This window comes from Brassica oleracea, chromosome C6 (assembly GCF_000695525.1).
Source record: "Brassica oleracea var. oleracea cultivar TO1000 chromosome C6, BOL, whole genome shotgun sequence".
In the NCBI taxonomy this organism is placed as follows: domain Eukaryota; kingdom Viridiplantae; phylum Streptophyta; class Magnoliopsida; order Brassicales; family Brassicaceae; genus Brassica; species Brassica oleracea.
Genome location: NC_027753.1, coordinates 36,738,393 through 36,760,358, shown reverse-complemented (window position 1 = coordinate 36,760,358; position 21,966 = coordinate 36,738,393). Strand labels below are relative to the sequence as shown.

General features: G+C 35.5%; 4 protein-coding genes and 1 long non-coding RNA gene across 6 annotated transcripts; 3 read left to right on the top strand and 2 right to left on the bottom strand.

Annotated features, from left to right (window-relative positions):
- Window positions 1-4,905: 4,905 nt before the first annotated feature.
- Window positions 4,906-8,913, top strand: LOC106298827 (protein SAR DEFICIENT 1). Of its 2 annotated transcripts, none has more exons than XM_013734961.1 (6): window positions 4,906-5,078; window positions 5,327-5,402; window positions 6,162-6,708; window positions 7,809-7,969; window positions 8,092-8,371; window positions 8,463-8,913. In XM_013734961.1, exons 1-6 carry the CDS (start codon window positions 4,990-4,992, stop codon window positions 8,675-8,677), a joined length of 1,368 nt encoding a protein of 455 aa, XP_013590415.1. In that variant the 5' UTR covers window positions 4,906-4,989; the 3' UTR covers window positions 8,678-8,913. The 2 variants fall into 2 exon arrangements, with proteins under 2 accessions (XP_013590415.1, XP_013590414.1); XM_013734960.1 differs by having other exon boundaries at window positions 5,321-5,402.
- A 287-nt stretch (window positions 8,914-9,200) lies between these two features.
- Window positions 9,201-9,787, bottom strand: LOC106299249. Its single transcript, XR_001261727.1, has 2 exons — window positions 9,676-9,787; window positions 9,201-9,535 (listed from the first exon to the last, which is right to left on the bottom strand). It is a non-coding gene; the product is annotated as an uncharacterized LOC106299249 (long non-coding RNA).
- Window positions 9,788-13,621: 3,834 nt separating this feature from the next.
- LOC106300764 lies at window positions 13,622-15,885 on the top strand. Its single transcript, XM_013736977.1, has 5 exons — window positions 13,622-14,384; window positions 14,928-15,080; window positions 15,177-15,275; window positions 15,345-15,482; window positions 15,585-15,885. The coding sequence occupies exons 1-5, from the start codon at window positions 13,839-13,841 to the stop codon at window positions 15,720-15,722; spliced, it is 1,074 nt and encodes a 357-aa protein (XP_013592431.1). The 5' UTR covers window positions 13,622-13,838; the 3' UTR covers window positions 15,723-15,885.
- A 147-nt stretch (window positions 15,886-16,032) lies between these two features.
- On the bottom strand, window positions 16,033-18,605 carry LOC106300763. The gene is made up of 11 exons (XM_013736976.1): window positions 18,366-18,605; window positions 18,212-18,289; window positions 17,985-18,072; window positions 17,790-17,879; window positions 17,593-17,720; window positions 17,394-17,496; window positions 17,080-17,180; window positions 16,809-16,983; window positions 16,545-16,715; window positions 16,353-16,453; window positions 16,033-16,266 (listed from the first exon to the last, which is right to left on the bottom strand). The coding sequence occupies exons 1-11, from the start codon at window positions 18,603-18,605 to the stop codon at window positions 16,207-16,209; spliced, it is 1,335 nt and encodes a 444-aa protein (XP_013592430.1). The 3' UTR covers window positions 16,033-16,206.
- A 1,075-nt stretch (window positions 18,606-19,680) lies between these two features.
- LOC106298138 (uncharacterized protein At4g02000-like) lies at window positions 19,681-21,021 on the top strand. Its single transcript, XM_013734220.1, has 2 exons — window positions 19,681-20,010; window positions 20,098-21,021. Exons 1-2 carry the CDS (start codon window positions 19,681-19,683, stop codon window positions 21,019-21,021), a joined length of 1,254 nt encoding a protein of 417 aa, XP_013589674.1.
- The last annotated feature ends 945 nt before the right edge of the window (window positions 21,022-21,966 follow it).

The window sequence follows — 21,966 nt, the reverse complement described above, 5'->3', positions numbered from 1 at the left end:
GTTATGCTTACAAAACGTTCGTTTGATCAATCTAAGACATCTTCTAACTATGGTCGAGCAAGTTATTCGACTCATAGTTCATTCACGATCAATTCTTCGACCACCACGTTCTTCAAAATTTCCCGATCGATCTTTATCGCCCTCGATTCGACCACCAGGTTGACGCTCGACCAATCTTTTGTCTCGACCATTCTTATCCCGAAGGGCGGGTTATCACAAACTATGTCTTCTGAAGTGACCCACCGGAGATGGTACTTGGCGACGGTAATGCAACGGAGGCGGATGGATGGTGATGGTTAGAAAGTAAGCATTTGTTGGAGCATGAAGTGAGAAAGAGCTTTGTTTTACCATAAACCTAAAAAATTGATGGAGAGCAATGGAAAAGAAAACATGTTCTAAGTTCATGATCCCAAACGATCCTTGATCGTTCCTTTTAGAAACAGCTCTTGCATGTGGAAACAAAAATGGCTCACCCGGTTCTTCCAAAGACGAGCTCACACACACGCTGCCGTACCACGAATGTGAACACTTTGAAGAGAGAAAATTTTTTGGATTGAATTGAATTTCCTTTACAAAAAAAAAACTGAGAATTGGACATGCAAAAAAAAAAAGAGATAAAGTGTGTAAAAGATAAAGAATACAATGAGAGAGAGATATGCTACACAAATACAAATGGGTCGTGTGTGTATAGTTTTACTCATGATTACATGAATGTAATCATTACGCAACTCCTTCCCCCCTCCCACTTCGTAAGGTTGAAGAAAGAAGATATAGGGGTATCAGAGTATTTTTTTCACTGGCAAGAGCTGAGCCTGGTGTTTGGGCCACCGATTTTTTCATGTGTGTAAATTATTGAATCTTTCTATATTTTACTTGCAAATTGCTCAAGAAAGCTATATATAGATGGATGCAATTGGTTATAGCATGGTACAACAAACTAAGCAAAATACTCAACGAGAGAGGCTTCAGGATGTTGGAACTTGATTACACCCTCGTGTATTATTGTTCTTCTTGTCTATGATGATATCACAAACAAGAAGTATACCATATGAGGTCAAAAAAATGGTAACGATGAGACCAAAAGTTGAGGGATGAGATTGAGTGTTACTTTGAATATTCGGGGGAATATGTCATCCCAAATTATAAGGTTATATGGCTTCCAAATTTTAGACTTTACAAATAAAACACACAAAAACTTACTTTATCCAAAAAAATAATTGAATGCACATCATATATTATAATCTTCTAGGCATTATTTGAAAAGTAATTTTTAAAGTTTGTTTATGTGTCACTATCACATTCATTTTCATTAGAAAAAATGAAATGACTTAGTAAAAAATGATAGCATGGTTTGAAGCTGAAGCTAACTGTAACATAGATATTTGCATTTAGTGTTAATTTATAATTTTGGTAATTTTTTAGAATAAGGTAATAGTGCATACATCATCACTAAATTAAATTTATTCAAATATAAAATAATATAATAATTATATATAAATATAATAATAACTTTAAAAAAAATCGAAAAGTTATTTAATTCTATTTTGAATAATTATATAATTTCTTATTACTATAAAAATTTCTTCAAAACTTATGCAATTCTTAAAAAAATTGTAAATTTCTGATCCTAATAAAAGAAATTATTTCTCTATTTAACTAAAAAAGTAGATAATAATCTAACCAGAATTCTAATTTTAAATATATACATATCCTTTTAAAATATAAACTTAAAATAAACAAAATTATTTCTTTATCTTAATTTTACGTTGAAAATTAATATAAAGCTAAGCAAATAAAAATCTAAAATTTAACAAATTTCAATTTTAAAATATAATATAATTTAAAATTTTATTTATGCGTACAGCGCGTTAAATATATAAAGAATGTAGCTTAGTCTGTAGGAACAACAAAATGCAATAGAGAAAAACAACTTCTACGAAAAAGACAAACTTGTGGTTTCGTCTAGACTCAAAACTCTTCTCAAATATGTCTCCTTCACATCTACTTATTATTTTAATATTTGATTTTAGTTTCATTACAAAACTACAAAGTGGAACACACTCAGATCAAATAATTATTTAAATGTTCAGTTAGAATGAAATGTACAAAATCAATAACAACAACAACGACAACAACAAGATATATAGTTTTTTGAGCAGCCAAAAAAAGGATAGCAACTAAGATATGGGCTTCTCAGTTTAAGCTATATCAAAATTGATTGGATGGTTATCATTTAATACCCTGTGACTGTGACTGACAATATCTTGATTCGTGACAAAGACTAGGAATTATGAAACAATACCATAAAGCTGAACACCGAGGAAATTCACTAACATATACTCCAAGAACATTCTTATTATGCTAAAAAGGGAAAAAAAAAAAAAAAAAAAGCTAATTAGCTCAATATAGTTATAAGAGTGGGATACCATACAAATGGGAGAAAATGGTAGTGATGGGGAAAAGAAAAATGGAGGGATTTAGGGTATGGATTGCAAATAGAGTATCTTTGGGGTGTAGGGAGTACAGTTGCTTAAGAAAAAAAGAGAAGTACTATATATATATAAAAAAAAAGATTTTTGATAAAGACTGAACAGAGTCGACTGAAGCTAAACGAACGACACATTTTTGAGAGGAAGATTGAGTTTTGAAACCAACCCGACAAGAAATTACCCGAGAAGACAAAATCAATTCAACGAACCTTCTTGGAAATTACTCACTTATCCCCTTTTATGTATAGTTCAATATTGATGAACACATAAGAACTCGGATAAGATTTACTAACGCAAGATATTCTACATTGAAAACGATGTTACAATTTTTATGGTTTAATAATACTATTAAGTTTATAGTTAAGTCTTTTTTTTTTTAAAAACAATGCAGTTGGAATGAAAGTAGTTTATACATAAGAACTTAAGACGGATTGATATAAATATGTATAGTAACATATATCCATATTTTTCGGACGACACCAACCATTAACAAGTTGGGGTTATTGCAAACTCTGCCTTTTCTGACATAAATGAAGAAGAAACAAATACAACTGAACCTGTCTTTTTTCTCTAATTGTTACTCCCTCCTTTTTTTTAATATAAATCTTTTTAAAATTATGCACATAGATTAAGAAATCATTATTTTTTTATATTTTCTAAACAAAAACATCATTAATTATTTACTTAACCACAAATCAACCAATAATAATATAAAAGGTATATTATCATTGGTCATATAACATTAAGTGTTAATAAATTTTAGATAGAAAACCGAAAACGTCATATAATTTGAAACATAAAATTTTCCCTAAATTATATTAAAAAACGGAGGGAGTATTAACTTTCTTATTAGGTTAGACAGGAAAATAGATATTTTTTTAGGCAAGGCCGGAATGCTGGGGCGGACTGAAGGATGATGTTTATTAGTCAGACAAATTCTTAATTGACAATGTCTATGTAAATATTTTTTTTTTTTACAAATTTTGGAGTCTAAATTTTTTTTAGAAGGCTTATGTCTATGTAGTTTTCTTCAAAAATTTTAGAGACATGTTGCAAATGTTTCACTTAGAGCATCTCCAAAAATACTCTCAAATATATATAGAGTTTTGCAAACTCTATATTTGAAGTTTCAAAATACTTTTTTCCAAAAGCAAAACTTCAAATTTAACTTAAAAATTATTTGTAATTTACACTATGCTCCTTATATATGTCATAATTAATATAATCCATAAAACTTATGAATATAACTAGCACATATATAAAATATTATAGTAATATTAATTAATAAAATCCTACACTAAAATATAAAATTATAAATAGAAATACATCATTAAATATTAAACTACAAGCAAAATAACACATTATTACATAAAATTATTTTATTAATGCTTCATTTTCGGTTATACAAAGTTTGTTTGGACAATATTTTAGAAATTCCGGAGAAAATTTACTAGACTATTAGTGTTGTTGTAATATTTAAATTTGTGTAATAATTATGTTTTCATGTATATATCTTCTTAATTTTTTTATTAAGTTTCTTTTGTAATATTCTTGTTGTCTAATTCTACTTTTAAAATATTATAAATCTTATTTTGATTTTAAAAAAAAAACTTTTATGTGCAAAATTTTAATTTATAAAAATTAATTTGAAATATTTAAAATATACAAAAGTTTTAAAGATTAAAAATATGAATGAGAAAATACTTAAGAATCATAAGTGTGATGTAAAATTAATTATAAGGACCAAGATGCAAATAAAAAGATGAAATTTCAAATTTAGAGTTTTAAGTAGTGAAACTTCAGCTTTTTAAAACTCTAAATTTGAAATTTTGAAATTCTTTTTTTTAGAGCAAAAAACTTTATATTTGAAGTTATAGAGTTTCTTTCGGAGATGCTGTTATCGTAACCCAGGGCCAGCCCTCTTTTTAGGTATGGAAATTAATAGATAGCTGATTATGATAATTACTATGGACATGAGTAATGTTAAATTTTTTGAAGATGAAAGAAAGAACAAAAGATTCTTTAAAGAACGGACTGGATCTAACGTACCATCATAGTGCGGGGGCCTCTCTCCACAGAAAGTAATCAGGTGGCCTATGGATCAAGCTTGACATCAACCGTTAGATTCTAAAACCTAATAGAGTGGAAGATCATAATCGTCCATTTGATCCAAAAAAAAAAATCGTCCATATATGTTGACAAATGGCGCTCTCTCCGTTGGGGTTGACGTCAAAAGTCTCCTTATTTATGACGCCATAAAAGAAGACTTTTGGTGTGTGCTGCCAGGTTGTTTCCTTTCTCGTGCCTCGAACTTTCTTTTATTTCCTTTTTAAAAATTGGATTAATATAGAAATACTATAAAAGCCAAGAGACAAACTAACCATTTATATCTCATCCTTTAGATCATATCAAAACATTTCTCTCAACAGTTTAGATTGAAAAACCTAGATTTGATCGAAGCGCCATCTTTCTCGCTTTATCAACTCACCATACCAATTCCATGGCGGGGAAGAGGCTATTTCAAGATTTGGAGTCAGATCAAGAAAACAAATCCCAGAAACGATTCAAATCTCTACCACTATTTGCCTCGTATGTCTTCTCAGTATTTCTTGATTTTTTTCATATTATATTGTATCTGAATAATCATATACAGCTCAATTTTTAGTGAGAAACATGTTCGTTATGCAATCAATATATACATATATATTTGTGTGTGTGCTTATTTTATGTATATTTTCTCCCTCTCTTCTCTCTCTAGTTTTGTTAATTATTTTTTGTTTATGCCTTCTGCTAAACTTTCTGATAAACGTTTTTGTTTTTTACTGGCCAAGTTTCAGTGTGTTTGGAGCATTGAATACAGAAACCACGTTGACGAGCTTATCGTTAGCCCTAGAGCCTCTTGTTAGAAAAGTTGTAAGTACACTTTAATTCCACTTTTTGTTATTTGTAAATACTTATCTTAAGCAATATGCCAATGCCAATATTGTATGTTAAGTAGCGTTAGATTCATATATGCATCCTATAGTTTAAAACTGATAACTCATATATGTATCGAACTTAAGAAATGGTCAAATTAGCCAATTGAGAGTTAGAGATACATTTTACCATGTTTAGCATTGACAAATTCTGATATGCGAGTTAGAACTTGATAAAATAAGAAAGATTCATTCCGGTTGCCTATACTATATACCTTCTATGTACAACACATATACATAGTTGCATACATTTTAATACTTAAGTTCATGAAGACTGAATTAAATACTTACTAAGGTACAGAACTTTTTAGTATTAATAACAAGACCTCTAGCTAACCTAACAACATTTCGGTCAACTAAATCAAGATAGAAAAGACAAAAGAGAGGTCCACACACATACACATTCATGATATGATTTAATACAAACTCCATTTTGCAAACAATGTCTTTTTAGAAATATGATTTTGTTTTCATTATATTGTTTTTGTTTAAGACTGCCAGTACATAATATTTTTTTATCTTTTGCATCTTTTTAACATTTCATGTATCCATACATTAGATTATCGATAAATAATGTTACCCGAAGAGAGTAAATAATAGTGAGTTATAACATGTCAAACGGAAAATTTTATGTACATAAAACAGATAAGAGATCATCATAAGAGTAATTTATAACTAGTTTGGTTGATGGGAACAGGTAAGACAAGAAGTAAGTAAAAAAATTCGATCATTTTCTCGGTCGTCGTCGTTTCGAGTTGAAGCTCCGGAGAACATTGCTCCGACATTAAAGCTAATGTTCGCTAAGAATATACAGACGCAACAAATATTCACGGGAAGTAAAATCACTGACGTGGACAACGCTCCACTCCAGGTCATCCTCGTCGACGGTTCAAACAATGATCATCAGATCGTTCCTGTGAATCTTGACCGTCCGATCAGACTAGACATCGTTGCTCTTCACGGAGATTTTCCTTTGGGTGATAAATGGAGTAGCGATGAGTTTGAGCGTAGTATAGTCAGAGAAAGGGATGGGAAACGGCCGTTAATTGCCGGAGAATTAACTGTGACGGTGAGGAACGGAGTAGGAACGGTCAGAGATATTGAGTTTACCGATAACTCGAGATGGGTTCGTAGCCGTAAGTTTAGAATTGGCGTGAGAGTTGCCAAAGGGAGTAGCGGTCTAGGCGTTGCGGTCTGTGAAGCCATGACTGAAGCATTCATTGTTAAAGATCACCGTGGAGAACGTAAGTTCCTTTTCTTGACTTTCTGATTAGTGAACGTATATTCGTTGATTAACTATTGGTCAAGGACCGGTTTGATATCAATTAAACACTCTACTAGACATGCAATAGTAACATATCACTAGCTTTCTTTTTGTTCTGTTTCAATTATCTTTGACCTGACAACATTTCGCATCTATATTCACAACTTATGCATTTACACTATCAACTACGTACGATTTATAGATTATATACATGTGAAATATAATGTTGTTATAAAAACATGTGCAATAGTTATACAGTAAATTGAATTTTTGTTGTCAGAACTTATTATATTTGCTATTTTTGAATCTAGTCTGTCAAAACTATTATTTACCTAATATTAAGTATATATATACTATTTATAACTTAACTATATATGTTTACATATCTTATTTTATGTTTATCTTAGGTTTAATGATTAGAAAATTATATAACAAAATAAATATTCGTTTACATCAAAATTGCTAAAGTTGGTCAATATATATTGAAGTCTTTACTTGTTCTGCTTACACACATTTTATTTATGCTACAAACCAATTAAAATAACAATCGATGTGGACCAAAAGCAAACAAGTGTCCACTTTATATAAATGCAACAAGTCTTGGTCAATGCATGTATCTTTTTCTGATTTTAACCAATGCTTAGACCATCATTAACGCAAGGTTCTTAGTACATGGTTCTTAACAGAATATAAGAACCCGACTCTTAACTTTTAACTGAAAAAGTTAAGAGTCGGCTCTTAAATCTCTTATTTAAGAGCCGACTCTTAGCATTTTCAGTTAAAAATTAAGAGTCGGGTTCTTATATTCCGCTAAGAGTCCCGTCCTAAGAACCCCCATTAATGATGCTCTTACATCCTATTAGTTTTTTTTTTTTTTTGACGGCAAATCCTATTAGTTAATACTTGATACATCGTGAGATCATTTTCTTGAATCTTAGAACATGCCTATAATAGGTTCAATAAACACAGACATATGCGGATATCTAACTATATAAGTTAATACATAATGGCAATCAAATACAATTTGAATAATTTGTATTAATAATTAAATTTGTTTTCTACTACTTGTGGTTGGTGAAGTGTACAAGAAACATCACCCACCAATGTTAGAAGACGAAGTCTGGCGGCTAGAGAAGATACGCAAAGATGGGCCCTTACACAAGAAGCTCTCGTCTGAAAACATCAACAATGTTCAAGATTTTTTGAAGTTATCAGTCATTGACCTTGACAGACTCCGTCAGGTAAAACTATTATTTATACAGTTGATCTTAATCATTAATAGAGAATTACCATCTATATACAAATAATAATGTTTTTTTGTGTAAGTTGATTGTCTGACTAACAAGGCTTTGTTTATTTACAGATTAGCCAAATGTCTGATAAAATTTGGGATGTCACATTGAAACATGCTAGAGAGTGCATTTTGGGAAACAAGTTATACGTTCACAGAGGACCTAACTTTTTCTTGACCTTGAATCCGATATGTGAAGTTATGGAAGCAGAGATCAACGGTCAGTTTTTTTCCCGTCGAGAAGCGCAGAATCAGCTCTATATTAAGAAGTTAGTTCGAGATGCTAACTCAAAGTGGAATTTGTTAGAAGTGATGGAAAGAAAAACGAATGAGACTCCTCTTTTGACACAAGGTACTTTAGAGTTCAATACAGTTGTTATATAACACTAACTTATTTTCATGGTATTAATTACTAATGTTAAGATATAATTTTGATCACACAGGTGATACTATTGACCAGCAATATGGTGCAAACCACTACCACAACAACATGGAAATCAATAGGTCGTATCAACAAAACGGATATGCTCCAGAGGGATCTACCAACACTTTGGAGATGATAAACGAAGGGTATACTACGACGAGTCCAATGGAACTCGGTGTATATTTCAATATTACCGGATCGTCGTCCCAAGGTCATCTTAACCCTTTCGGTTAATCCTCATCTAAGACGCTTCTTGTACTCTCACACGATGATTAGACTCCTTTCCAAATAAGAGTTTAGTCTACTACTTGATAGAAACATGGATTATATATATACTTATAGATCATTATTGTACATAGTTGTGTGAAATTTAGAGAAAAGAGTAGGAGTAATAATATTTAGCTGAATGGTGTATTGCTTGTTTTACGTTTTCGAAATGAAAACGTGTTTTCTGCTGTTGTTGTTTTTTACCATCCACAAACTAATCAAAATTTTACTCTTTTTCATGTTACAAAAACTAACTCTTGAGTCTATATGATGTAAACCTATTAGCTGAACACAGAGAAACTCACTCTGGCTTTCAATTTCTATGGTAAGTGTAAACCACGTGCTAGTGGTCAGGTGGTAGCATGGCATTCCAGCGTCGCTAAACGAGCTAAATTCGAATCCGATTATACACTCAGATATACCTAACAGCCACCGGGGAACGGTTTACCGTTTTTTTTTTCTATGGTAAGTGTTCTTCAAAGTTTTCAAGTTTTTGGAAGTGAAGCCTTAAATCAATTATATCAAATGACAGAACATCAAAGCATCAAACTTCAGATTTGTCAAAATCTTACAGAAAAGCATAGTGAAACAAAAGGATTCGAACTAATCTATGCTAAGCTGCTGTTTCCGTGGTTGTTGCCGGACTCTTGTCGGAGCTCCTTGACGACAGCAGCTAAAGCCTCAGGGTTAAGACCAAGATCGCAAAGAGCAATCAAAACGGACAAGGTATGTCGATCGAGACCAGTCTCCAAGATGTTGGACATTCGAAACGCAAGCTCCAGCGAGTCCCTCGCAGTTTCAGCTGCCTCCTTATCCATTTACTCTCTGACCCCAGAGAATAAAAAAATCAAATCTTTTATTTCAAAAACTGAGGAAAAGATTCAATTTTTAATAATAGTTGCAATGTAGAGTGGTAACCCCCAAAAAGACTTAAGGAAACAAGCGAAACAGAGAGATGAACAAACCAGATTATGCGACGGAGATAGATAACCAACGGCGTCGAATCTGAGATCTCAGAGCTTTTGAAAGTTGTTGTGAGAAAAGGAGTAAAGGCGAAGTTGGGACACGAAATAGATTTCTAGCCAAACCAAAATTGGTTACCATCTGACCGGTTCAAATTAGAATCTTAACCGGCATCCCTATTAATTAATGTTGAATGTTTTTTCTGGAACATTATTTTTTTTTGGAAAACTAATGTTGAATATAATTTATTCTATCACAAATTACAAAAAAAAAAAAAATTGGTCTAAATGTTAAAACAAATTACAAAATATTACTTCTACAATCTACAAATTTATTTGTTTCTATTTTCACCATACTGAGTTGTTTTATGAAGATTCATACCCTTTTTTTTTTATGAAGATTCATACTTAAAGGTTCTATTTTGCATCATACTAAAAAATTCTTTTTTTGTTTTGTTTTCATACTAAAAATTTCATAGAAGTTTTTCACTCTGCATAATTGATATTTTTGGATTCCAAATCCAAAAAATTAGCGTAGAAACATTAATGAAAGTTTAGGAAAATCACTAAACCAAAGAGATTTCCCCAAAACGTTGAATTAACATAGTCAATGGAGTATCCATAATTTACCTAACGACTATTAATTACATCTGAGATTTATGGCATAGAATTAAGGAAAGTCGCACTCGTGGGATTACATTGAGCAGGCCTAGGCATAAAATCCGGAACTCGAAATTCGAACCGAACCCGAACCGAAAAACTCGACCCATTATCCGATCTGAAATATAAAAATACCCGAACGGATCTTGTAGGGTGGTACAAAAAATATCCGAACCCGAAGTGTTATTAACCGAACCCGAACGGGTAACCCGGAAATCCGAAATTAATAGTTAATATAAATATTTTGAAATATATATAAGTATTTCAATTATTAAATTCAAAATTTCTGGTAATATGATATATAATAATAAATATTAAAATTTTAATAAATAATTTAAGTACACAATTAGTTATAAATAATTCTTTTATAATTTGCTCATTGAAATAAGAAAGTCTACTCTCTATAATGCAATACATATTGTTTACAAATAATGTTTGTTTTCATGCTTGATTTAACATTTTATTATTATTTTATCAATTTTATATGTGATAGATTAATTTTTATTTAATTTAGATGTTTTTCTTTATGTTTTGCTTCAAATTTTTTTTTACTTCGGTTATATCCGAACCGAACCGATATAACCCGAATCCGTACGAGATATGATTACTTTATGGGTTTTAAGACGCAATACAATTTTGAACCGAACCCAGACTGTTATTATCCTAACCCGACCCGTATTAATAAAATTTTAGTATGAGACCTAAGAGCGTAAACCCGAAAACCCGAAAAACCCGACCCGAACGTCATGGAAAGTCGTTTAGCAAACACTTGCAGAAGAAACATAAACCAAAGCTAAAAGTAGGAAACTCGAAGAAGAACAAGATGTGTTTAACTTAATTCACAAACGACAGTGACAAGCAAATCAATTTAAAGCAAGAAGAACAAGGTTTAAGAGGGGAAAACGAGAGAAGGGAGACTAGCACTTGGGTTTACAGTGACAATGACTGGCGACCATTTTCGCATTTGGTGAGTTAAGGAAAGATTTGAACTCTGGGTTCTTCATGTACTGGCAGATACAGTGTTGTTGCTGGTTCAACCTGGTGCAACACTCATTGGAGGGCGTAGAGCCTTTCATTATGGCGTCCTCGCATGGCATAAGCTGCATGGGATTACATTGCTCTGCCGCGGCGACTCTGTTTTCTTGCGCAACAATGAGCAAGAGAAGGAGTGTACAAGTGATCAAGACCAGTTTTGTACAAGAGGCCTTCATTGTCTCTCTAAGTTGTGAGTTTTATGAGAGAAGATGATTTTCTGGTGTGGAGTTTGAAGTGTGTTTCTCTTCTTCTATATATATAGAAGGAGATAGCTTTGTGTGAGTCACGTTACTCAAATGAGAGCTCGTGATTACATAAGATCTCGATTTGTACAATACCAACTCTTTCTAAGCTCAAAGAGGTTATTAACTTTATAAAAATGCTTAGACAAAGCATATAAAGACTAAATGCCATTTGGGAAATGTTAATGAAAACATGTGCATCCAACATGGAAGTCAGCTTTCGGCTATAACCCCGTGAAGGTTATAAAAAGCTAGTTGGACTATTAAACAAATCAAAAAGCACCTTCAAAATTATATATCAATTCATTAGAGTAGTGTAACATAAGGTATTACTGAGGAAGTATAAAACATGATTCTAACTTCTAGTTATATTCAAAAGTCAGAACTTACAGCCAACTTGCAAACAAAAGCTGTTCTGTTCCATTCACTATGCAATTGCTTCCTTTCAGAATCTTCCATACCGGATTTAACGGAGTCTGTAACCAAAAACCAACCAAAATGTTTTGTCTCAATGGTCACGAGACGAATAAAATGAAGATTAGCCTCAGATAATTATTTTGGAGGCAGTGATAGAGTCCATATTCTGCGAGTGGTATAAGAGAGGGAATCAAACAAAAGAGTGACCAAATCATATATGCTGTCTAACTTCTGTCTCATGTCTGATTCCCGATTAATTATACATATGAGCTGAGTAAAGTTGGTCCGGATGATGATACCAAAGAGACCCCTAGGCCAAGAAAGAACAGTATGAGACATGCAATTCAGGAGAAAATCACTTGCTAAGGATCAAATAGTGTCTCTAATAAGAAACTGGAAGACAGAAAACAAGAACTGTCCTATAACATCTCTCATGTTCTTTAAAAATATGCGTATGCTAAAGAAAACAAAAGCGTTCTCTTTGCAAAATGATCTCCACAATTTGGAAACTAAGAACTCCATTTTTTTTTTGAAATAATGTTAAATTCCTTAACAAAAAATTCATATGGTGGAGTCATGGAAATTGAAAAACTTATCAAGTTAATCATCACTTTTGAGTCAGAATAAGACGAGTGATCAGGTTTCATACCATCAATCTTGATACCAAGACCAGACAAGTCAATATCTTTAGACCGGATCGGGGATGGGTATATCGACCGGTTTGTTATCGTTGTCTTTTAAAAACTATAGCTCACCTCGGCCCAGCCCAAACTTGACTTTCTTTTCTTTCGCCAAAATGCAATTTAACGATATGGGTCTTAGTATATTTTGTGTGTGTTAGGTTGTTATGGTGAATCACGATTAAGTAACTAGCTGGCAGAACTTGGCAAAACCTATTAAAAATCACAAAAATTGTCTTTGGGTCACGCTCCGACGCTTGAAACTTTTTGAGCCTACGTGACCCAGTCTAACACTCTTGGAGACCTGATAAATTATTTTCTCTCAAATTTCAATCACAGCAGTTGTTTAACAACTAATATATTTTCCAGCAAATCCGGACGACATTCTCTTGGGTAATTGTGTTAACGCAAGTGGCAGGTTTTGCATATAGAAATGTGTACACATATAACACATTCTTTATAGCTTTGTGGCAGTGTAAACTCGAAATAAGATTTTGATCCAAAAGAAAGTCGAAATTATACAATTGCTTTTTGAGTTGTGTGAAAACCTGTGACACTGTGTCCTACATGTTTCTTGACTTTCTTACCTCGAATATATAACAATAGGAAATACATCTGTCAAATAAGAAAAAGTAAAAGTGACATAGAGAGATTCTTTTCCACCTCGATCTTCGTTCTTGGTTCTGGACCAAAGTGAATCCAACATATAAAAAAAGTGATTTATAAATAAAGTCAAACATTGATACTTTGATTGGAAGTGATAGTTACAAAAGCACTCTCCAAAAGGCTGGTGGGAATCTACTGAGTGAACAACCCATACACCTAATTTACCCTCACTTACCTCAAAATTTAGACCATACCAAACACTACTATTAATACAGTACATTTGCATGTGAGAAAATAAAAGAAAGATACATCGGTTACTTGTAGACTTCAAACACAAACTACTTAAAAGGTGGATTTAATTAACTAACACGTTAATCAAGTTTCACTAAAACAAAGTTAGCAAAAAAAGTTTCTATCAACCCTTCCCTTCTTCCCCGCGTTGTGTGTCACGTTCCCCACCTCTCCATTATCTCTTCCTCTTTTTCATTTTTTTTGTGTGTTTCTTCTCTCAGAAAAAGACAAGACAATGCCTGTTTCTTCAGAGCCTTCGTCTTCTTCAACAACAATCGGTCAACACATCAGACTCCGACCAAGAAATCTCCCACTACTTCCCACCGCCGATGAGCCTCTAGTTCCAAAACCTAGCCGTGTCTCTAAATCGGCCATGTCTTCCTTCTTCCTCTTACCATCTAACGAAACCACAAGGAAGACAACGTCGTCGTTTCGCAGGCTTGGCTGCACTTCCTCCGCGTCTCAGCAGGTCTCCGTCCCGGCGGTGATTCGCTCCTCCGCGGATTGGGGTGCGACTAAGACCAAGAGCAAGAACAAGAACAAGGGTACTGGTCGCGAGAGTGGCGGTTCGGTTAAGATCTTGACCGAGGCAGGAGATGGAGGAAACGCTTGTGGAGCGGTTCCTGACGTTTGGTGCGGACCCGGTGTTGGGTTCTCGATGGACGCGGTGGTTGACCCCGTGGAAGCGGATCCTCCGAGAAGGAATATTCCGGCTAGACGCAAAATCGATGGTGGTGATATGAACATTAGTAGTACTAGTCACAAGTCTAATCAGACAGAGGTTACATCTTACATTAATTAATTCATTCGTTTGTTTATTATTATTCGTTGCGTGCCTGTTTTAATTTTATTTTTAATCTACGGTGGTGATTAAAAAGAATATTATTGAAATAGAAAAAAATAAATAGTTATTTTGCTGGGTTATTTAGGGATTTTCGTGATTTATGATAATTTAATTAGTCGGAATAAATATGATTTGTATATATCTAGTAGAATTATGCTTTTTATTGTTTGTTTGTTTTGATTTAGGTTTATCGTCGTGCCGTATCTCTCTATATAACACACTAGCTAGGTTTTGCACTTTAATACATCTTCTTCCTCGTTATTTATTCATCACTCTAATTGGTCTACTTTGGGTAAGAACTTGTTGTGTGGAGAAAATTAAGGTCACTGTTTCTCGTTCGTTCGGTGCTTAGCTTCAGAATATTTTGTTTAAACTGATTAAACTTAATTGATATAACACATATAAACCTTGAGGGTTTTTTCTTACTTTCAAAGTGATCATATTAGGTTTGATTTAACTCAACTGTTACATTCTTTGCAGGGTTCTTCTGTTCCTCCTAGGCGATCTCATAATCAAGAATCAAATCCTTACTTTGACTCTGATTTGACTTCGCGTGGTGAACAGACGCAGACCCTTTTCTCTGATAGATATCATCGTCATCTACGACAACCTTACCCTAATGGGCTCTCCGAGGTACGAGTGTTGTTGACCAAGTCACATGTCTTAGTGATCACTGAGCTTGTGTAGTTTTTTTTTTTCTAACGGGATGTTAATGTGTTATATGTGCAGATGATGTTGCTACGGAATAGTCTTGTAATGGGAGGGGTACTTAGTTCTTACGATCACTTCCGTGACTTGAGGCTCAACGTCGATGGCATGTCATACGAGGTAACTTCCTGTCTTAGGGATGATATCTCTATGGTTGTTTGAGTGTTGTGTTTTTGTTAAAAAATACAGCAACTTTTGGAGCTTGGAGATAGAATTGGGTATGTGAACACTGGGCTCAATGAAAAACAGATCAAAACCTGTCTCCGGAAAGTCAAACCATTCAATAAAGATACACCATTAGATGATAGAAAGTGCAGCATTTGTCAAGTAAGTTTTTCAGAAGTGGTTTCATTGCTTAGATATTTTCAGTTGTTTTGTAACAACCAGCCATGTTCCTTAAAGAATGGTCATGTGTTTGTTTGCCGACAGGAAGATTACGAGGCAAAGGACGAGGTGGGGAAGTTACGATGTGGGCACAGATACCATATCAGCTGTGTGAAACAGTGGCTGCTGAGGAAGAATTGTTGTCCTGTCTGTAAAACGATGCCATGTGTTTCAAAGTCTTAGATATTTATATCTCCTCATGCTTTGATGATTCTTTTTTTCGAGATTGAACCCAATCACTATTTTACTTTCAGATTATTTATTTTCTCTTGATTTACTATTTTACTGCTGAAAACAAAACTGGTTGATCAAACACTGTAAGCAACATCAATGTTGGTGTTTATTAGGTCGTCAGCTACAATAAAATGTTAGGTAGATCTAACTTAATTATCACATGACAATAATGAAACTGTTACTTGCAAGTGACGTCTAAAGTTACCTACACAATTAATGAGGTCAATTCAATGATGTTAACGTACTAACAAAACCTTCATCAATGAAAGATGTTTATAAAACTTTAATATTATTTTTTACAATACTGCTTTTGAGATCCCAGTATAAACCTGCTAAATGTGTGAAGATATGTATACATAAATGTATGGAATGTTATATGTACCTTCTTTTACAGAAAAACAAGAATCAAAATCCATTTGAAAATTCGTTGATCTCAACTCTGATCATGGCGTTGAAGAAATTGAATAATCAATGGATATATTTCGCTCCGGGCCTGTAATGATTAAAGAAAGAGTGAATATAATCAAAACACTAAAAACCAATATAAATTGTTAAGAAGAGGAATTGATCAATACATACCGTTCGACCAGAGATCATATCCTGGTGGCCATAATGTGGACCTCCAGGTGAACCAAAAACTTTGTAAGTAGCTAGATGTTCTGGGATCAGCTTTACAGTCTCTGCTCATCAGATCAACACTAATTATTAGATCAATTAAGAGATTAAAAAAAATCATATATTCACGGTTTAAATATGCTGTTGAGTAACTACCATATACTGCATCAGGAGGGCAGACTATGTCCCAGTCCCCTGCAAGTGCCAAAATAGGGACATTGGTTGTGCTGATATGATCCTTGTAATAGAAACTACTGGTTCTGTCACGCAGCCCTCCTTTGTCCACGGATGTTGCTAGCTGATATAGAAGCTTAGCTGGTACTGGGCCTGTTTTTTTCTCCACAAGAAAGTTATATTGTCACATGGAATATAAAATTTGTTGATAAGTATGAGAAAATGTCATCCAGTCACTGAGCTTACATAAGCTGTTCAAAACAAGCTTCTCAATCACTTCAGGGTCCATCATTTGAGGAGCAGAGATATTAGTGGTTAACCAAGACAAAGCATATGGAGGACGACAAATTAGAGGGTGAGCCATCTCGAGCATTGTATCAATCGGTAAGGCAGACACGTTAAGTGCTTGAGCCGGTTCTTTCTATATAACAAAAAGACATTTTACGTCACTTTTTCACTCATGTTTTTTTCCCTTTGGAGAATGTAAACAATGCAGTGATTGGTTTTCAGTACTTGCCATGGGTAATAAGTACTTGAGGAGTGTTCCTGAGGATGAGTACTCTAATGTTGATGCGATGGTGGTGACAGAAGCCAACCCCGAATCCATTCCTTTTAAGCCTGGTGAAGAAAAAAAAGTGGTGAGTCGGCCGGGCCGGTTCTAGGCACAACGGCATGATGAAACATTTAGTCTTGGCCCCCAAGTTGTCAAATTATTTTTATTAATATTAATTTAAAATTGTTTGTGACCCCCTAAGTTTCAGATCCGGCACCATGACTATGAATTACATTTACATATTATATTAGTCTTTTATGATGTATGAGAAGGCTTACCACATCTTGAGAGCATGGCGTATAACAACATACCACCCATTGAGTGACCAATGGCTAACAATTTCCCATCTTCTGGCTTGGTTTGAGTCCTCACATACTCCATCTGAGACCATGTAATCAGACATGGTGTGAGCAGGACCGTAACAAAGAGAAGTTTCAACTATATAGAAGAATAACAAAACAAGAGATGTCACCTCACCGCAGAAGGAATATCTTCTTCAAGATAGTTATCAAAATCCCAATTGTAACGAGGGAAAACTTCAAGCCTCTGCTTGAAATCTCCCACTCTCTTGGATAGACGATCTTGCAGCCCCAGGAACTTGAAACCTGCATATTCTTTCTCAGTAACAACAGAGCAAGTCAAATAGAGACAGAGAGAGGGGCTAATGAATCAACCTTCATCAAGAACATTTTCCATCCTCTCAGATACGTTTATAACATTCTCCAATAGGTCTGAGACTATCTGCTGCTCGTCCTTTCTGGATTCTATCTTATTCATCAGCAATCAGAGAGTAAATTAGCATATACGGACATGAGCAATTCATAAGAAAAAAAAAAAAAAAAAAAAAAGAGAGTCTCATATGCCTTTACCAGCATTAAGAGAACTCAACCCAGCTCCACGTAGTTCAAGAATCCATGTATCAAAACCTGAACCAGACATGAACCTTGCAAAGGAACACTGCATACATGAACACCCACAGAAACAGAACAAAACAACAAACTGTTTACCTTCCAAATACATACTTGCGTTACAAGAATCCATTGCACAACACAGTTTCATCACTACAAGTCAAGCCAAACACTAGAATCAAAATAACCTCAGGGGAAAGATCGTAGGTGAAAGCATTGCTCGCTATCCCAGACAATAGAAGCAAAGGATGTTTCCTCTTCGGTGCCTGAAAGTGTATAAAACATGATAACATACGTATACAAATACTCATGTGTGTGTATATATATATATCTAAGTAGTACCTTTGGGGAAGGAAGATATCTCCAGAGAGCGGCGCGCCAATCTGAGTTGGGAACAGGAACGTAGTGAAGCTCGTCAGCCGTGCAGGTTTCCTTCGCCGAGACAGATCCGACCGCCGGAGACGAGCCGACACGGCCTAGCTGCAACGAGGAGAAGGGAGGACGGGGTTGACTGAGTAGAGAAGAGGCGGCAACGGAAGAAGTGAGGGAGCCTGAGCTTAGCTGGACTCCGAGAGCATCCATTTGACCACCAAACAGAGAGTCCGACAATGTTGCCGGAGCAGAACAACGGTTGTTTGATTATATAAGCGGTGAAAGATCTCACACTCAGTTGCTTTCCCAGTTTCTTGTTCTTGATTTTTTTTTTTGTGGTTAGGTTTTTTTAATTTATATCATTTGCCTACCACAAATATAGAAATAAATGGGACCAAAACTAGTGTTTTAATTGCACACGAAATCGGTTGCGTATAATAAGCATATAAGCAATGTCTTGGTTTGGTGGTTGAGCTGCAAATAACCAAACATGGTGTTTTCTGAATCGATAAGTTTTTTGTCTGTAGGAAAAAAGAGCAAACAGCTGTTTACATGGCTGTGTGATTGTGTCTAGGAATACTCACAAAATAAAGGAACGTCCTAGTCGTATGCATTCTTCTATTTTGAGTAACATGTATCTTTTGATGTGTTCACTCATCTAACCATTAACAAACAACATGTATACGCATGATATTTGCCAATCATTTTTAGGTAAGTCGCGCACAGAGTCGATAGAAATTACTCATCCAGGTAATCTTTCTATCGATTAAATCTCCATAAAATGCACATTGCAAGAAGGATAATCATAAAGTTGCATAGCAATTCAAATCTCACATTTGATATGAGAACAAAAGAAAAATCTAATATATATGGCTCTCCACCGGAAATCGTCCTCTTTCCTTTTCTGTCTCTCCTTGTCGAGTAGATATTCTTCACCGGCTTCCTCAGCCACGATATTTTGAAGGAAAGTTATTCCTTTCTAAATTGGTGCTTATTTTCTCTATTATACTTATTTCCTTTTACTCTCCCGTAATACATTCATACTTCCTTTCTTGATCCTTACTCTTTCTTCTTCTCACCACATCTCCCTCCTCACTTTGATTTCTTTCCATTTTCTGAGCAATAATTGATGCTTTCCTTCAAAATCATATCCAAATATTGTGCTCATAATTGCACAACTTCCTTTTTCTTAGCTGACCTACTTCCAAAAAGCTCTCCGCAGCTCCTTCGTGAATTTCATCTCTGGTGGAATATGGCAGACAAACTCCACAAAGCGATTTGATCCATGTCTTTGGAAGATGATGAACCGATGATTCTCCCAGACGACCCGAAATACCATGTCTTTGATGAAAACGCGCTCAGTATCCTTGGACGCCTGCTGAACCCCGAGGCTCAGAACATGGCTAGGATGATCGACTACATGCCCCAAGCCTGGCGACTGTATGATAGAGTGCGAGGGATTTCTCTGACTCGAGATCGCTTCCAGTTTGTCTTTAAACGAGAAGAGGATCTTGTAACTGTGCTGAATGATCGACCATGGTCCTACAATCATTGGACAATGGTCATGGAACGATGGACTCCATCCCCTCCCAGAGACTTTCTCTCCACGTTTGAGGTCTGGATTCGCATAAGGAACATCCCCATTAACCACTACACCATTGGTACGATGCACCTGCTAGCATAGAAAGTTGGTTTCGTGAAGGAGATAGCATATGATCCTAAAAGCTCCCAGAAAACAGAATACATTCGTGCGAAGGTTTTATTCACGGCAACGAACCCGGCCTTCGAGGCAAAAAATTTAACCCTGCCATCGGAGGAAATCGTGGTCATTGAATATGAGTATGAGAAGATTCATAAAAGGTGCTTTAGCTGCCATCGATTGACTCATGAAAAGTCAGCGTGCCCCTATGTTAAGTCGCGCACTCAGAAGTCTAACCAGAAAACAGAGGAGAGAAACATCAGGGCAGTGGTAACACCTCCAAATGAAGCTCCTCGCCTCGAAGGCCCGCCTGGCTTTCCCCTGCTGTTCCCAGAGCTACAGGGTGAAGAGAGGGCAATGGCGATCCAGTATATCTCTCACGCTGATGAAACAGAGCGCCGTGCACGCATCCTCCGAGTTCAACAGTCTATTGAAGAGGACAAAAATAAAACCCCGACTGTGTTGGCCAAGATATCTCATGATGTGAACAAGGAGAAAGGGCATGTGTTCTCCTATGATATGCCGCACTCAGAGGGTTTTCCCCTGGTTGGTAAATCTTCTCGCCATGCAAAGTCAGCTAGGAGCGGAGATCTTGAACGTGCTTCTCAAGCGGGATCCTCCTCCGGAGAAAGTAATAATGTGCAATCTGTTCCTATGGGTCCAACGGTGTTTTCGGCTGGAGCCTTAGGTTCCACTTCTATCGGGATCTTGAGGAACAAGAAGAAGGCTAGACAACGTCCTCCTGCATGGGTTCGACATGTTAGACCTAACCGAAACGTGACACACAAGGATCAAGTCGAGTTTGATAAGCTAGAGGGAGACTCAGGTCCAGCAAAGAGGAAAGCAGAGGAAACAGAGCTTACGCACGGTAACAAATCCACAAAAACCAAAGAAGAATCCGATTTGAGGCTGTTGTCGCCCCAATGAGCATACTGAGTTGGAACTGTCGCGGGGCGGGAAACACCGAGACAGTTCGTCGCTTAACGGAGATGCGTAAAAAGTATTTTCTTGATTTCTTGTTTCTCTCTGAAACTAAGCAAAAAGATCCTTACATGCTTGGTTTACAAATAACGTTAGGTTACAATAAAATGTTCGCAGTTGCTCCGATTGGTTTGAGTGGTGGTTTGGCAGTCTTCTGGAAAGATTGCTACAAGGTTGAGATCCTATCTTCAGATAAGAGGATCATTGACCTGAAAATTGAGTTTGGTTCTGTTCACTTCTTCTTGGCGTGTGTCTATGGTGATCTTGTGCGTGAGAATAGACATCTCGTCTGGGAGAGACTAGAAAATATTGGTGTTGATAGAGATAATGTGTGGATCCTCATTGGGGATTTTAATGAGCTACTTAATAATTCTGAGAAACTTGGTGGTTCTGCTCGTCAGGAATCAACATTTTGGGACTTCAGAAACATGGTTGAAAACTGTAAGATAAAAGAAGTGAGGACGATTGGGAATGTATTGTCTTGGGTAGGATGGAGAGACAATGTTTGGATCCAGTGTCGCCTAGACCGAAGCTTCGGTAATGATAGCTGGTTCCGTTTATTTCCACGCTCTAACTTGGAATACCTCGACATGTGGCCCTCTGATCATAGACCTATCGTTCTTTCATTCTCGTTAGAACCAGAAGATAGAGGTCACGGTCGATTCTACTTTGACAAGAGAATGGTTGGCAAAGCTGGTATAGAAGAGGTTATCGCCCGTGGCTGGAAAGGTGACTCCGCGCTGACAACTACCTCCGTGATGGATAGACTCTCCAGATGTAGAAGGGAACTTTCACATTGGAAAAAAACGAGCTCATTTCAACTTCCTCTCGAAGATTCAGAAACTTCATGAGGACCTAGAGAAGGAAATTTCGAAAACCTACCCTAGTGTC

Excerpts from the sequence above, each read along its gene's own strand:
- LOC106298827 (XM_013734960.1), top strand. The coding sequence starts at position 4,990 with ATGGCGGGGAAGAGGCTATTTCAAGATTTGGAGTCAGATCAAGAAAAC. Across the intron at positions 5,403-6,161 it reads AGCCTCTTGTTAGAAAAGTT|GTAAGACAAGAAGTAAGTAA; the intron begins GTAAGTACACTT and ends TGATGGGAACAG. Across the intron at positions 8,372-8,462 it reads GACTCCTCTTTTGACACAAG|GTGATACTATTGACCAGCAA; the intron begins GTACTTTAGAGT and ends TTGATCACACAG.
- LOC106300764 (XM_013736977.1), top strand. The coding sequence starts at position 13,839 with ATGCCTGTTTCTTCAGAGCCTTCGTCTTCTTCAACAACAATCGGTCAA. Across the intron at positions 14,385-14,927 it reads ACAAGTCTAATCAGACAGAG|GGTTCTTCTGTTCCTCCTAG; the intron begins GTTACATCTTAC and ends CATTCTTTGCAG. Across the intron at positions 15,081-15,176 it reads ACCCTAATGGGCTCTCCGAG|ATGATGTTGCTACGGAATAG; the intron begins GTACGAGTGTTG and ends TTATATGTGCAG.
- LOC106300763 (XM_013736976.1), bottom strand. The coding sequence starts at position 18,605 with ATGGATGCTCTCGGAGTCCAGCTAAGCTCAGGCTCCCTCACTTCTTCC. Across the intron at positions 17,880-17,984 it reads GTTGAGTTCTCTTAATGCTG|AATCCAGAAAGGACGAGCAG; the intron begins GTAAAGGCATAT and ends TGAATAAGATAG. Across the intron at positions 17,181-17,393 it reads CGCCATGCTCTCAAGATGTG|GCTTAAAAGGAATGGATTCG; the intron begins GTAAGCCTTCTC and ends TTTCTTCACCAG.
- LOC106298138 (XM_013734220.1), top strand. The coding sequence starts at position 19,681 with ATGTCTTTGGAAGATGATGAACCGATGATTCTCCCAGACGACCCGAAA. Across the intron at positions 20,011-20,097 it reads ACTTTCTCTCCACGTTTGAG|GAGATAGCATATGATCCTAA; the intron begins GTCTGGATTCGC and ends GGTTTCGTGAAG.